General features: G+C 37.9%; 1 protein-coding gene across 1 annotated transcript; it reads left to right on the top strand.

The window, feature by feature from the left end:
* Positions 1 to 12,087: 12,087 nt before the first annotated feature.
* Positions 12,088 to 12,399, top strand: LOC121249400. Its single transcript, XM_041148109.1, has one exon. The coding sequence runs from the start codon at positions 12,088 to 12,090 to the stop codon at positions 12,397 to 12,399; it is 312 nt and encodes a 103-aa protein (XP_041004043.1).
* The last annotated feature ends 4,305 nt before the right edge of the window (positions 12,400 to 16,704 follow it).

Raw genomic sequence — 16,704 nt, 5'->3', positions numbered from 1 at the left:
AGTTGGGATAAGCCCGCTATTTTTTAGATGACTATCATGATTAAGTTGAGAGCAATGAGATGATCGAGCCTGTAACTGGTACTTATCAATAATTCCCCTTGCCTATATATGTGATAATAATGTAACAATTCAGGTAACTAATTTATAATGTGGTTCCAAATGTGTTCTTCCAAGTGTAGAAGTGTCAAGTTGTATCAAAGATAAATCTAGGATCGTATTCCACAGGGATAAAAGAGTATCAAAACAATCTTGAAAATACTATGTAAAATCTAATGGTATATATACAAAGAAAGGAGAGGAAATGCTATGTAAAATCCTTTTGGATTTTTTATGGTTAGATAAAAACAGTGTATGAAAGGATTTATGCAATCTAATAACAAGAGTAAGCTGTAAGCATATCTACATTTCAGTCTCAATCGAGATGATGAAGTATCAAGTTCATTCCCACAACTTAACATGTAAAGAATCTTGAAAACAAGAAAATGGTTTGAAGCTTAACAAACTAAAATAGAAACAAAAAAACTATGACTCTCAAAGTGAATTTATGTCTAAGAGACAAAATATCAAACACCTAAGCTACGGGTGTCACTCTTCATGGGTTGTGTTCTAGTTAAATCTCAAATTCTTTCCCTTTCAAATACCAACTCTCATGTCAAGAAACTAGCATTTGAAAAATTCAAAAAATAAATCCTAATTTCCAGCTAAAAACTAAAGTACCTACTTAGTTGAAAAACAATTTCAGAATGAACATAATAACAATGGATTCATAATGTTACTCCAAGATTCAATTGTGCCTTATTGTCAACAATAAATCAAGGATTCGAATGATGAATCATTGTTCTTTCTAATGTAGACTGCTTTGCAACTTCATAGGATGATGAAATAAAACCAAGGGAACATTAATCTAACAAACCACAATCCAATCTTAGCTATTTCCGAGCTTAGTTACAGTGTTACTCACACATGGTGAATTTTCAATTCTTTTAGAAAACTAACATGAAGAACAGCAAAAGAGATAAAAAGAAGATGGGGAAAAACTTCCAAAACTCCTCTGGCTCACCTCTACTTTTAATTACGCCCAAAGAATAACACAATAGTTGTAGCACAATTTTGAAGTGTCGATACTACATAGAGACAAATTAAAAAAATAGTAGAAGGAACAAATAAACTAAAGAAAAATATTAAATGATTAATGGAGAACAAAGATTAATTTTAAATACAAATTAAAGTGAAGCAAAGTGACTATCGAGAAAAATACTCAAATTTGACGAATAGTAAAGCGTCGGGAATCCCTTGCACAAATCCGATATTTTAATTATTCTTAATTCATTGAATAACTCAATTGGGAACACAATTCCCAAAATTTTCAATCGTAAGGTATAGATTTATAAACCAAAATTGAACCAAATGTAATATTTTGAAAAATCATTCACCACTTTTAAAATACGTAAATTATTATCACTATTGAGAAAATCCAACGACGACAATATACTCAGGGAGCGATATTGCAGGAAATAATTAAATCATTATAGATAAATAATTGATCCAACATAATCAAAAACCTAATCCATTCAATTGAAAAAAACATGACTGAATCCATAAACAGAATAAATTTTATGATTATTTGGAGAACAAAACATAAAAAATGAATTGAGAATGATAAAACAAAAGAGTTTTAATAATTGAAAGCCAAATACATAAATTAAAAATATCATCTAATATGCAAGTTCATCCCTAGCCCTACTTGAGAATTTAGCTACCCATAAATATAATGGATAATAAAAATCTCAAGAGAAAAATAAAGCAAACAGCAGCCATGGAAATTAATTTCGTCTCTTCGTCCTTCAGTACTGAGTCGTCTCCCCTCTTTTAAAACTCTCAATCTCGTGCTAATGAAATGCTTATATAAGGTAGCAAAGAAAACCTAATGTCTCCATATTTTCGCATACAAAATCGCCTAAATTTTATATCTCATCTTGGCAGCCATGTATATGCTTCAGGAGTTCAAATTTAGAAACTCTTATTAGAGACAAATGTATAACCCTTTAAAATATCTTTCTAACGCATTAATATCGCATCAGTCCTATATTTGAGTGGAAAGTTATGATCAAAATACTAAAGTATATACATGCTGTCTTCTAGCGAATTTCGGATTGAATTTTTCTCTTTATCCGAATTACTCTCAAACCCAATCATTATCCTTATTTGAAGAGTCATACACTCATTGAAAGTTTTTAGGTTATTCCAACTTCTTGCCCACTTAAAAATCCTTTAAATTTGACTGGATTTTGAGTTGCTCTTTTATAGACTTTGAAATTAAATATAAAAATCTACTTAGGAGTATCCCAAAGTATATAGAAACTCAATTCAAGAATAAACGTTAATTCATATGATTTCTATTCACATTTTAGCATTTTAGTCCTATAATAAGGTATTTAGATTGCACTTTCATATACTCATCACACCCCCCAACTTGCTTATTGTTAGTTCCTAGTAATTTTCATGCCAAAACAACAAAAGAGACCAAAGAAAATCACACACAAAGGTAGCCAAGTCACACTTTCCAGATGCACGTATCAAAGCAATCTTAAGAATTCAATAACCCTATCACAAGCAATCCACTTATAGCAATCCAAAGAGTGTGTGTGTTCCAAACTATATCCATCTAACCAAAAGTCCTGACACATGTAATATCAAGAACATCTCAAGCGAAAGGTTCAACTCCATAACTCACGCCTATAAAAGTATTTCGTGTGAATATTCTCTCTATGAAGTTGACAATGGATATACACACTCTTATGGAGATTTAGGTAATTATGCACAAGCAACAAACAAACATTGATCTTATGATATGAACACTAACAAATGAGAATTAAACCATTCTTTCCACAGGCTTACTTGGGATCAGAATGATCAAAACAAAATGTTGTAATGTGGCTTAGGTTAGGCTATATGACAAGAAAAGGAAAATGATTCAAAAACTTTTAAGTACACACCTAAAGAATCTTATTGAATATCTCAATAAACAACATCTATCACTTGATATACTCTTCAACCTTTCAAATTATCAAATAATGCCTCTTTTCTTTTTCTTTTTCTTTTTTTCATCTTTTTCTTTTTATAATTTGGTGAACAATTATATGTCACCTTGATATTTTGCTATTTCTACCCAGTTTTGATATTTTTGTCTTTGAAGCTCACCCACTTGAACACATTGTAACTCATGTTCTTCCCTTTTTCTCCTTTTTTTTATTTTTTATTTTTTTATTTCTTGCAAAAAAAACAAAGAATTCCACATCTAGTACACACTTAGAAGTAACAAGGATAGGAAAAATCAATGTATAGGTTATACTCTAATGTGGAGAGGTATGGATAATGTAGGTATATGAAGAAAAAGTTACATGTGTTTCTCGGCTCAAAGTTGGGTACTAGAGGTCTATGATGGAAATGGTTAGCTTGAAAGGCTCAAACGTTGATCCTAAGTTGACCTTCGTCATATCCCAAGTATATCCACTATCTTACCACAAACCATGTAATGATATTCTAAAAAAAAATGCCAAATTCAACAAATCAATGAACGCTTATCACAATTTACTGCATTTGTATGCTCTCAATCATCTCCAAAACTCACATGAATAATTAAGCAAAAGAGTTCTCTAACTACATCTATCAAACCACCATCTTACCACAAAGTTTGGATGAGTGCATTAGGGGTTCTGTGAATGATTCAGCAAAAAATGATTATGGTGGATTTGGTGAATTCACGAAGATGGTTATGAATGAGAATGAGTATACATATGAAAAGGATGCACGTGTGATGCAAATTAAAAAAAAATTGACACATGAAAATATGCCATAGAGCTCTAACAAGCATTTTAAATATTGAATTTGCACCAGGACCTCCTAACTTAAATGAAACATTGTCTTCAATGTTTAAAAACCAAATTTGAATGGGGAGTAACTAAAAAGGGTAGAATACACCTGATGAGTGACGTGAGTGACGTGGGTAGCTTGCTAAGCACCAAAGATTGTAACCTGAAATGACAAAATGAAACTAACCTGCAAATAAAATGAAGAAAACAACAACAAACAAAAACAAAAAAAAAAGAAAATAAGAGAAAACAAAAATAAAACAAAACAAACAAAACAAATAAAGAAAAATATACATGCGTGGTGTGGTCAAGGTTGATAAACCGGATCCACAAGTGGAATGTCTTCTACTTGCGGAACTTACCTATCAATTAGTACTTTAAGGTGTTAACCATTTATTTTAAAGATCCGACCATCCTTAGGATCCTCTATTTCTACCGCCTCATTTGCAAAAACATTCTTCACTACAAAAGGGTCGGTCCACCTAAACCAGAGTTTTCCTGAGTGCTTATGAAGTCTAGAATCATACAAGTATACTAGTTCATTAGGTTTAAACGTCTTCCTACCAATATTTTTATCATGAAATGCTTTTGTTTTAGCCTTATAGATTTTAGAGTTCTTATAAGCATCATTTTTCAACTCCTCCAACTCGGTCAACTGAAATTTTCTAAGCTTACCAGCATTCAATTTCGAAGAAATACTAATAGGAAAAGTGTCACATTGGCCGAGAAATGCATGCTTAAGACCTGGGGGCAGTGGCTTCAATTCCAATTTGGAACTATCCACGCTTGAAGGAATCTGCTTTTCACTTGTCTTAGACAACTCCTCAAATTTCGGTTGCCAAATATGTGGGCCATAATCCTGAGGTTCATCAAAAATAGCACAAACATCAACAACATCAGATGAATCATTCATAGTATCAAACTCAGAATTAACAAGAAAATATTTATGGGAATCAAAATCATAAGTTGTGTGAACTCCCTTGTCTATGATTGTATCAATGATCATGTATGTTTGGTGGCACTCGTTATCCTCTATTGGCTGTTTTTCAATATAGAAAATATTTACCTCAAGTGTCATATTCCCAAAAAAGAGTTTCATTAGATCATTCCTGCAATTAATAAGAGTATTAGCAATAGCGAGGAAATGTCTACCGAAAATTAAGAGGATTTTAAAATTAGAGTCAACAACATAACTCGTATCAAGGATTAAGAAATCAACAAGGTAGTAAAACTTGTCAATTTGGATAAAAGCCGAGAAGTATGACCCTTCGATTAGAACGCCCCATATCTCGTAACAGGCGGAGTGTGGCATTTCCTTTTCAAATCGTACGTTCAGGTTATCTGTGCTTCTTTTCTTCTTCCTCTTGAAAGTTCTCTCTCTTCAGTCGCAGCTTGGTTGTCTATCTCTAAGAGGGATGGTCCAATCCATCTGATCTTTTCCTTCACTCATGAATCCCTTATAACAGAGTGAATCGTATCGTTTATTTCTGTGTTGTTTTTTTCTTTTTGGAAGAGGAAGAACAACCCATTACGTTAGTTAAGTTAGGATTTTCTCGTCATCTGGTACCTAAACCGCTTCCTTAACTATTCATCTTGGTTTCTTAACTAAACGTTCAGCCAATTGAAGCACAACAGAATTAGGCTTAATTTCATCCAAAACAAGTTGCAAATAAATGGAATAAGACATCAAATTTAGACTAGCTCCTAAATCTAGCAACGCTTGCCCAAACTCATGATTCTCAATATTACATGCAATTGTTGGACAACCAGGATCCTTGTACTTAGGAGGAATTCACTGCTCAATTAGAGTACTAACTTGCTTTGTAAAGAATACTGCCTTCTTAACATGGTGCTTCCTCTTAGCTGTACACAAATCTTTGAGAACTTTTGCATGAGTAGGCACTTGTTTAATAACATGCAAAACATGAAGATTGATCTTTACTGCCTGAGGTTCTCTATGATTTCATTGTTAGAATCCAAAGTTCGCATACTAGATTTTAAAGTTTGAGGAAATTGTACCTTAATTGGGCTCTTAATTACCTCGGCTTTATTGGGAAACTCAGGACTATCATTGCTTTGTTCCTCTTCAACATCCTCTGGCTTATCAATTGTTGGGATTTGTAAGGACTTACCACTTCGTGTCACAATGGCATTGACCTCGTTCAAATTTTTTTAAGCCATATGTTGACCTTGGGGTGTGGATTGAGTTTCAAAATGGAACTTGCCACACTCATTCACACTCAAAGAGCTCATCAACTTAGATACATGGCTTTTTATCTCATTATTTTCTTCAATAACCTGCATAATCAAATATTCAAATTTTTGAATAGTTTTACTCTATGCCTCAATAAAGGCATGTAAAGTATTTTTTAAGGAGTTCCTAGAAGAAGATGATGCATGATGCGGTGTAGGATAAGTTTTAGGTGGTTGTAAAGGTTGCTGGTTTTCATATTTCCAGCTAAAATTAGGATGATGACGCCATCTCGGATTGTAGGTATCGAAAAAATGTGTAAAAGACTTTTTGTACATATCTAAAGCATTACATTGTTCCTCATACATTCCTCTCATTTCAGCAAATGTGAGGCACTCTTGAGTTAGGTGATCATGGTCCAAATGACTCAACAAGAGTAGCCATGTGTGTTGGCTTTAAATCTTTAGTCTTTAACACATCTAGCTCCCTAGTGAGGAATTCAACCTTAGCCTTTAGGTTATCCTCTTCTCTAAGATGGTAAATTCCACCACTATTTGGGTTTACTGCAGGTCGTGACCTATTTGTGTTCTTAGTAATACTAAGTCCAGTCCAAGTGTAAACTTTTTCAGCAAGCTCATGGAGGTATTTTATAGTCTCATAAGGATCTTTCTGTAAGAACTCACTATTACACATCATCTCTACAAATTGGCACTCTCTAGGTGTAAGTCCCTCACAAAATTAGCTCACTAACTGCCAATTCTCATACACATGGTGAGAACACATACTCAACAACTCCTTAAACCTCTCCTAAGACTGATACAAAGCCTCATTGTCCTTTTGTGCAAAGGTAGAGATTTACCTTTTTAAAGCGTTGATCTTATATTGGAGAAAATATTTATTAAAGAATATCTGAGTCATCTGATTCCATGACCCAATAGATCGTGGTCTCAGCAAGTATAACCAACTCTTAGCTCTATCTTTCAAAGAGAAAGGAAAGAACTTAACTCTCACAACGTTATCAGTTGCATTTTGACTATCAAAAGTCGCAACTACTTCCTCAAACTCCCTAATATGCATATATGGATTTTCATTTATGAAAAGTAGGGAGTAACTGTATCTTCCTTGTTTTAAAATCTAGTTGACGAGTATTAGCTGAAAACATGATGCATGATGGTGTAGCTATGTGTGTAGGTGGAGGTAATCCTGAAGAGTTCTAGTGGGTTGATATTCGTGTTCACTCATTTTTTCGAGACTAGATGGATTGTCAAATAAAGGATTTAAAAAATCAGATTCGAACTCTAGCTCAAGCCAACAAGCAAATCTATCCAATGTGTCTTTATATCTGTGCCTGTAAGGAAACAAAATACTAAAAAATAAAAGTAAAAATACTATAAAAAGAAAGAAGAAAAAAAATAATGTAGCAAACCAAAAGAAGGAACGAAATTACCACCTTTACAAACTGCTGAAAAGAAAAACTATTTAGTAATTCTTCTATCGACTCCCCGGCAACGACGCCAAAATTTGATTCTGTCCAAAGAATAACGTGGTAATTGTAGCACAGTTTTGAGGTGTCGATTCCACAGAGAGACAAATTAAAAGAATAGTAGAATGAACAAAGAAATTAAATAAAATATTAAATGATTAATGGAGAATAAAGATTATTTTGAAATGCAAATTAAAGTGAAGCAAAGTGACTAACAAAAAAAGTACTCAAACTTGATGAACAGTAAAACGTCGGGAATCCCTTGTAGAAATCTGGTATTTTAATTATTCTTAATTCATTAAATAACTCAATTGGAAACTCAATTCTCAAAATTCCAAATCGGAAGGTATAGATTTATAAACCAAAATTAAACCAAATGTAATCATTTAAAAAATCATTCACCACTTTTAAAATACGTAAATTATTATCACTAATGAGAAAATCCAATGAAAATAATATACTCAGGGAGCGATATTGCAGCAAATAATTAAATCAATACAGATAAATAATTGATTCAAACATAATCAAAGACATAATCCATTCAATAGAAAAAGCATGACTGAATCCATAAACAGAATAAATTCTATGATTATTCGGAGAAGAAAACATCAACAATGAATTAAGAATGATAAAACAAAAGAGTTTTAGTAATTGAAAGCCAAATACATAAATTAAAAATAAATCAAAAATACCATCTAATGTGCAATTTCATCCCTAACCCTACTTTAGAATTTAGTTACCCATAAATATAATGGATAACAAAAATCTCAAGAGAAAAATAAAGCAAACGACGACCATGGAAATTAATTTCGTCTCTTCATCCTTCAGTACTTAAGTCGTCTCCCCCTCTTTTAAAACTCTCAATTTCGTGCTAATGAAATGCTTATAAGGGTAGCAAAGAAACCCTAATGTCTTCATATTCTCGCATACAAAATCGCCTAAATTTTAGGTCTCATCTTGGCAGCCACGTATGTGCTTCAGGAGTTCGAATTTAGAAATCCTTATTAAAGATAAGTTTGTATTCCTTTAAGATGGGTTTTCAACGCATCATGAATCACATCAATCTAATATTTGAGTGGAAGGTTACGATCAAAATACTAAAGTATGTACAGGCTGTCTTCTAACGAATTTCGGACTGACTTTTTGTGAATTTCATACTGACTTTTTCTTTTGATCCGACTTTCTCTTAAACCCCATCATTATCCTTATTTGAAGAGTCATACACTCGTTGAAAGTTCTTAAGTTGTTCCAACGTCTTGCCCACCTGAAAGTCATTTGAATTTGACTGAATTTTGACTTACTCTTTTATAGACTCTGAAATTAAATATAAAAATCTACTTAGGAGTATCCCAAAGTAAATAGAAACTCAATTCAAGAATACACATTAATTCCTATGATTTATATTCACATTTTCTCATTTTAGTCCAATAATAGGGTATTTAGAGTGCACTTTCGTACACTTTTCAGCTTTCCTCCTAGGATGAATCTAAAAAGTGTCTTCTCCTTCCTCTTTTCTTCCTTGTTCTCCTTTCTTTTTCCTTGCTGTCATAACCAATTTTCTTCCTTTCAGGACCACAGAATCTCCTCTCGCTAGCTCCCCTAGGCACACCGAGTGAGTCCCACAAAAGAGCATCAATTTAGTTTGTATTTTTTCTTCAAAATGTCCTACAACAAATAGGATCAACTGTTTATCACTATAAGGGCAAAGCTGGAATATTAAACTTAATGTGGCCCAGTAATGTAGGTGTCACGTGTATCCTTGTTACAACCAATTGCATTATGAATCTTTTTAAATGCAAAATATCATGTATTACCAATTTAACTCAAATAATATAATCTACTGTATAATTAAGTGCTTAATTCATTTTTGGTTAAACAATTTATTCACTTAAACAACTTAATCATGCAGTTTTAACACTTTATCACTTTACACTCCCCTTCTACATATTATTGCATTAGAGGTACTTCCGGCACTCCGTGCCATCAGTTTTCTTTGTTACAGGTAGAGTGCATAGGTGAACAATGTGTGGTACACTTCCTGAATAGTGATGCCATTTGTGGGATCTTAAATTTAAAAGTTCAATTTCCCATTGAACTCCAATGTGATTTCCACATGCCAGCCACCACGCACTCTCAAGCAACTCACGATCAAGACACAACACCTGTAGACATGGACACGTGGCTAGCTGAAATCGAGGAGAAATTAAATAAGGTTATGGAAACAATGGAGGACTTATGGAGGGAGAATGAAGAGCTGAAGCGTTGTAACGCTAAACTTAGCGAGGCCACATTACCGAGCCATAATGGGCGGCTAGAGGGAGAAGCACAAAGCGCCAGAGGGATGAATGCCAAAGAGTTAGAAAAGAAAAGACTGCATGATGAGTTGGGCAGTCTTGTTGATAGATATGAGGAGATGGCCAAAAAGATGGGGGATCATCCTCAGTCGACCAGTTGCTGAATCGCAGAGACCTACCCTACAATGCAGAGGTGATGGCTGCGCCGCTCCCCCCAAGATTTAAAGTTCTGTAGATAGAAATGTATGACGGGTCCCAAGACCCAGTCGACCACCTAGAGAATTTATAAGCGCACATAACTTATCACGATTTTCCTAGGGTAATAGTCTACTGAGCTTTCCCGTTAACATTGAAAGGTGTGGCAAGAGGCTGGTTTGGAGCACTGCAACTGGGTCAATTGACAACTTCTAAGAATTGGCCAAGCAGTTCCTAACATAGTTCATGGCAAGCATAAGGCGCTAACAACCTGTTGCATATCTCCTAACCATTAAACAACGAGAGGAAGAAAGTTAAAAGACATAACTAACTTGATTTAATAAGGAGAGGCTAATAACCGATAACCAAGATGAAATGATAACCCTGATAGTTGTTTTGGGAGGTGTATGGCCTAGGATCCCATTCATGGCTGAGTTGGTGAGGAAAACTCCTTCAACTTTGAGAGAGTTTATGGACAAAGTCGACGAATTTGTCAACACAGAAGACACCTTACAAGCCCTTATTGAGTCGAGGAAAAGTGAGATGAAATTAGAAGGCAAGAATTCCAGTAGAATAAGAGACAGGAAGACTGGCTCAGGCCAATAAGAAAGAAGGCGTGAGAGACAAGCGCCCCTCGTGAACAAGGAACCCGGCTCATTCACAACAACTTGAATGTGCAAGAGAAAAAGGAGTCCTCGAGAAATGAACATCGACAGGCAAGGAGAGGGCAACGCTTCTCCAAGACTATACTACAATTAAAAAGAGTGTGTCCGAGTTGGTGGGTAGTGGAGAGCTCAAACGAATGCTCACTAAACACGTAAAGTCGAGGTGAGGAGTAGAGCGAGAACCAATCCTCTTTGAAGGACTAGCCCAAAAAGGTGACAGTTGACAAAAGAGGATGGTCGCGATGCCCCCTGCCAAAATGCTAGTCATGATTATGCGCTTTTGGGAGAAATCCGTACAATAGCCGAGAGATTTGCAGGGGTGGCGCATCTGGTTCTAGCAGAAGAGCACAGGCTCGCAGGGTAAGATATGAAAAAGTTTACATGGCGAACAGACTGCCTAAGTACCCACGGTGCAGTAATACAATGACCATCTATTTTGAGAAAGAAGATTGCAAAGGGGTCTTGTACTTGCATGATGACGCATTGGTAGTAACCCTCTTGGTCACCAACTATACTGCCAAACGAATTCTAATTGACAACGAAAGCTCAACAGACATCCTTTGGGAGGCTTTCGTCATGATGGGTTATGGGTGTACAGGAACCAACCGAACCCCATCACTAATGGAAAATCGACTGTCAGAGTCAGGAATTGGTGGAGAACCGGTCGAACGCCGGTAGAAAATAAGTGAAACTGACGTCGGCCTGTTAGGTTCCAGTTTGAACTAGGATCAGACCGCTGAACCGGAAGACATAATATATATATATATATATATGTATCTTAGATAAAACAAAGTTGTTTCACTCAAGTTTAATTGAAACAGAGTCATTTTAAATCCACGATTTTGAAAAAAAAAAAGGTACGAAACGACGCTGTTTTGGGTTAAGGATTCAGCCCTAACCCCCAACCCCCCCTCCCCCTTCCCCTTTGGCTTTCTATCATTTGCATTTTATACGATTCTCCCTCTCATCTCCCTTTCATCTCTCTCTCTCTCTCTCTCTCTCTCTCTCTCTCTCTCTCTCTCTCTCTTTCTAATGCCATCTCCCTCTCAGCTCTCTCATCTCTCTTTCAGCACTATCTCTCATCTCTTTTTCGATTCTCTCTCTTAGAGATTCTTTCATCTCCGATTCATTTTTCCAGTTTTTGTTGTGATATTTGTTGCGAGATTTGCATACTGATATTTGTTGTGAGATTTGTGAAATGTCTTGATGGGTTTATGAGATGAAAATTGACGGGGACACTGATGAAGCCACGATAACCGACTGAAGCTACACCGGCCAATTTTATCCCCTTTCATCGGCTGGTTTTGGTCAGCATCACTCCTTGAAAAACATGTCAGTGTGGTTTCAATTTTGGATCGAAACCACACTAATGGTTTTCACCCCTAGGATGGGTATAGAAATCAGCAAGGTGCGACCTTCTCCCTCCTCATTGAAGGGGTTCTCTGGGGACGCAATACAACTAATGGGCACCATAACCCTACCTGTCATGGCAGGAAAAGGACTATGTGCAGCCACCACAATGATTGACTTTTTGGTGGTCAAGGCCCCATCATCTAACATTCCAATATTAGGGCGGATGACCCTAAATAGCCTTAAAGCAGTTACATCCACCTACCACCATAAAATGAAGTCCCTAATAGAAGCTGGAGTAAGGGAAGTGCAGGGCAAGCGGGCCCTGGCCCGAGAATGTTATGTGTAGGAGCTCAAAGTAGGGACGTCCGATGTTTGCACTGCCGAAGACCACACTCAAGGTGCGCCACCAACCCCACCACCAGTTCTCCTCGACCATGGCATGGAGGCACGAGACAAATATAACTTACAACAAGCAGAGGCAAACGAACCGTTGGAGCTGGTGAAGTTCCATCTAGGGCAGTTAGATATAACAGCATGGGTGGGTAAGCGATTTCCCTCTGACATCCAAGAAGTCTTGAAGCAACAACTGATCAAACACAGGAATGTGTTCATAAGGAATCATGAAGACATGTCTGCGATTGACAACGCTGTTATTGAGCATAGACTATCTGTTGACCCCACCTGCAAAAAGGTCTGCTAGAAGATAAGGTCGTTCAACACAGAGACGTATGTAGCTATAGCTGAAGAAGTGGACCGTCTCCTCGCTGCAGGGTTTATCAAAGAAGCCTACTACCTCGAGTGGTTATCCAATGTCAACCTGGTCAAGAAAGTGAATGGGAAGTGAAAAATGTGTGTAGACTTCACCGACATAAACAAAGCATGCTAAATGATAGCTTTTCATTGTCATGGATCGACGTTATTGTTGACGCCATGGCGGGACATAGAATGCTGAGTTTTATGGACACCTACTAAGGGTACAACTAGATCCATATGAATCTAGCAGATGAAGAAAAGATGTCGTTCATCACAGACAAGGAGCTTTACTGCTACCAAGTCATGCATTTTGGCTTAAAAAATACTGGGGCAACTTATCAAAGGCTCATGAATCAGATGTTCAAAAAACAAATTGGGTGGACCATGGAGGTATATGTCGATGACTTGCTGGTAAAAAGTAAGGAACCTGCCCAACATCTGATTGACCTAAAGAATCTTTTGTAATACTTTGCCAATACAAGATGAAGTTGAATCTGGCAAAGTGTGCCTTCGGCGTGGATTCAGGAAAATTCTTAGGCTTTATCATGTCCAAAAGAGAGATTGAAGCCAACAATGAAAAGATTGATGCGATTATGAACATGAAAGTGCCATGGGACATAAGCGAGTCCCAACGACTAGGGGGCAAGGTGACAGCTTTAAACAAGTTCCTGTCCAAATCCACAGATAAATGTTTTCCCTTTTTTAGAGTTTTATGAAAAGTGCATCCCTAGAACGATGAATGTGACCAATTGTTCCAAGAGTTGAAGCAATGCGTGTCCAACCCGCCACTACTGAGGGAGCCTGAGAAAGGAGACAGGCTCTACGTATACTTGGCAATGTCACAACATGTAGTATTGTAATCCTAGTCAAAAAAGAGGGAGTGGCCCAAATGCTAGTGTATTACACAAGCCGCGCACTATAGGATGCAGAGGCTATGTACCCGAAGATGGAGATGCTGGCGTTCTCTTTAGTGGTAGTAGCCAGAATATTATGACCATATTTGCAGGCGCACCCCATCAAAATTCTGATGGAGAACCTCCAAAGAAATATATTACAAAAGCTGGACAACTCAGGAAGACTAGTAAGCTGGTTGATCAAGCTTAGTGAGTTTGACATCGACTATCTACCAAAAGGGGTGAGAAAGGGGCAAGCCTTGGCAGACTTTATCACCAAATTCACTTGCGTTCCTCAGGAAGTGGTGACTACCCAAGTCGAGAAACATTGGCAAGTATTCGTCGACAACTCTTCCTGTAGGGAAAAGGAGGAATGAAGTTTATAGTCGTTATCATAGATTATTTCACAAAGTGAGCAGAGGAAAAACCCCTAGCAACCATCATGGTGAAGAACATCATTAAATTCTTATGAAAGAACATTGTCTGCTGATTTAGGATCCCCTAAAGCATTATCTTAGACAACGGAAAGCAATTCAATTTAGGACATTATTGAGAGTGGTGCGCAGAGTTGAGGATTCAGGTTAAATACTCATCCTCGGAACACCCCCAAGCTAATGGGCAGGTGGAGGCAACGAGCAAGTCCTTATTAGGGATATTGAAGAAGAAGCTCATGGACAAAAAATGGGAGTGAGCAGAAGAGCTCCTAGGGGTCTTGTGGTTCTACAAAACCACGGTGAAGACCACGACAAGAGAAACTCGGTTCGCTTTAGCATATGAGAGCCAAGCAGTCACCCTTGTAGAGGTTAGATAGCCTACTTACTGCACCCACCACTTCAACCCACCCTAGAATGATAGAGCACTAGAAGAACATCTCGACCTCTTGGATGAAGAAAGGGAAGAAGATGAAATCAAAAAAATTTTTAACAAAAGAAAAACGGAGCTCTATTTCAACAAAAGAGTCAAGCCCAAGACCTTCAAAGTAGGCAACCTAGTGCTGAAGAAAATTTAAGTAATGTAGGAGGAGGGAAAGCTTGGCCCCCATTGGGAAGGGCCATACGTTATAGTCGCCAGTTACCAACCTAGCTCATATTGCTTAAAGGACAACCAAGGGAAAGAACTACAACATCCCTAGAATGCCGAGTACTTAAAAAAATATTACCCTTGATTTTGTATATTTTAGCAATAAGGAAAAATGACTAAAGGCGATCATTTCCCTCCTTTTTATCGTGTCAAAAACATGAAATAGGCATGTAGCTCAAAGAACCTACGACCCTCAACCCACCAAAGTCAAATCCAAAGACTCACGGTGATGAAACAGGCATGCAACTCCAAAGACCCCTCAACCCACCAAAGTCGGGTGTAAAGACTCCCGATGATAAAATAGGCACGCAGGTCCAAAGACCTTGCGACCCTCAACCCACCAAAGTTAAGTCCAAAGACTCCTGGTGATGAAATGGGCACGCAGGTCCAAAGACCCTGTGACCCACAACTCACCAAAGTCAAGTCCAAATACTCATGGTGATGAAACATGTGCGTAGGTCTAAAGACCCTGCGACCCTCAACCCACCAAATTTGAGTTCAAAGACTAACGGTGATGAAACCGGTGCGCAAGTCAAAGATCTGGTGACCCTCACCCCGTCAAAGTTGAGTCGAAAGACTCACGGTGATGAAATGGGTGCCTAGGTCCAAAGACCTCACGACCCTCAACCTACAAAGTCAAGTCCAAAGACTCGCAGCGATGAAACGGGTGGCCAGGTTAAAGACCCTGCGACCTTTAACCCACCAATGTCGAGTCCAAAGACTCATGGTGTTGAATGGGCGTGCAGATCCAAAGACCCCTCAACCCACCAAAGTTGAGTACAAAGACTAGCAGTGATGAAATGGGAAGGCAGGTCCAAAGGCCCCACGATCCTCAACCCACCAAAATCGAGTCCGAAGACTCGCGGTGATAAAAAAGGCATGTAGGTTAAAGACCCTACGACCCTCAACTCACCAAAGTCGAGTCCAAAGACTCGCGGTGACTAAACGGACGCGCAGACCAAAGACCCGCAACCCTTAAACCACCAAAATGAGTCCAAAGACTCGCGGCAAGAAAACGAAGGTGCAAGTCCAAAAGACCCTCTGACCCTTAAACTACCAAAATTGAGTCCAAAGGCTAGCGGTGATGAAACGGGTGAGCATGTCATGGACCCCACAACTCTCGACCACCAAAGTCAAGTCCAAAGGCTCACGATGATGAAACGAACATGCATGTTAAAAGGCCCCGCAACCCTCAACTATAAAAAAGAAGCCCAAGAACTCGCGATGAGCAAAACGGGCAACTTTAAAGACCCGTTAAAAACACGAAGCAAATGTCAAGTACCCAAACAGAGGTAAGAATGAATACAAAAGCAAATCACAATAGATTTCCACACATAGTTCAATGAACAAATATACATGACAAAAATTTCAAAGGATCCTAATAGGGTGAGCAATAGAAGCTGAGGGCGTGGATGTTGTAATCGGGAAGGGGTCAGTCATGGTGTCGAGCCCCAACACATCAACGCATTGGCGCGAAGTCTGATCAGGCTTAAACGTCTCAAGGTTTAACTGCCTCAAGTCAGTCCTAGGGTTCGCCAACAGGAAGAACCTGAGGCTTATCACACTAGCCCTATAGCCATAGCCAAAAGCTTGGTCATGGACATACCTAGTTGTTGTGAGTTAAGATTATAGTTTAACAAGTTCTTCCTTCGAGGAGGCCAGCTCTGACTCCAACTCCAGCACTCTTTAGTCCCGAGTTTTAACCTTTGAATCGAGATGCAACAAAGAGTCACCCAACTTCTTCTGGTTTTGGTCCATCCATTTCTGATCCTTCTTCATTGTTGCATGCCTTTGGGAAAGCTCCTCTAAGGAACCCTTGGTTTCAAAGAGCTCTAGATGAACTTGCAGCTAAGCTTCTTCACCATTCACCACAACCTTAGAAAGTTTGATACAAAGCTAGTTAGCACTGGCCAGCTCCCTCTAGG

The sequence above is a fragment of the Juglans microcarpa x Juglans regia genome, chromosome 2D (genome assembly GCF_004785595.1).
Source record: "Juglans microcarpa x Juglans regia isolate MS1-56 chromosome 2D, Jm3101_v1.0, whole genome shotgun sequence".
Taxonomy (NCBI): domain Eukaryota; kingdom Viridiplantae; phylum Streptophyta; class Magnoliopsida; order Fagales; family Juglandaceae; genus Juglans; species Juglans microcarpa x Juglans regia.
The sequence above is the reverse complement of the archived record's forward strand: the minus strand, read 5'-3'. Positions and strand labels throughout refer to the sequence as shown.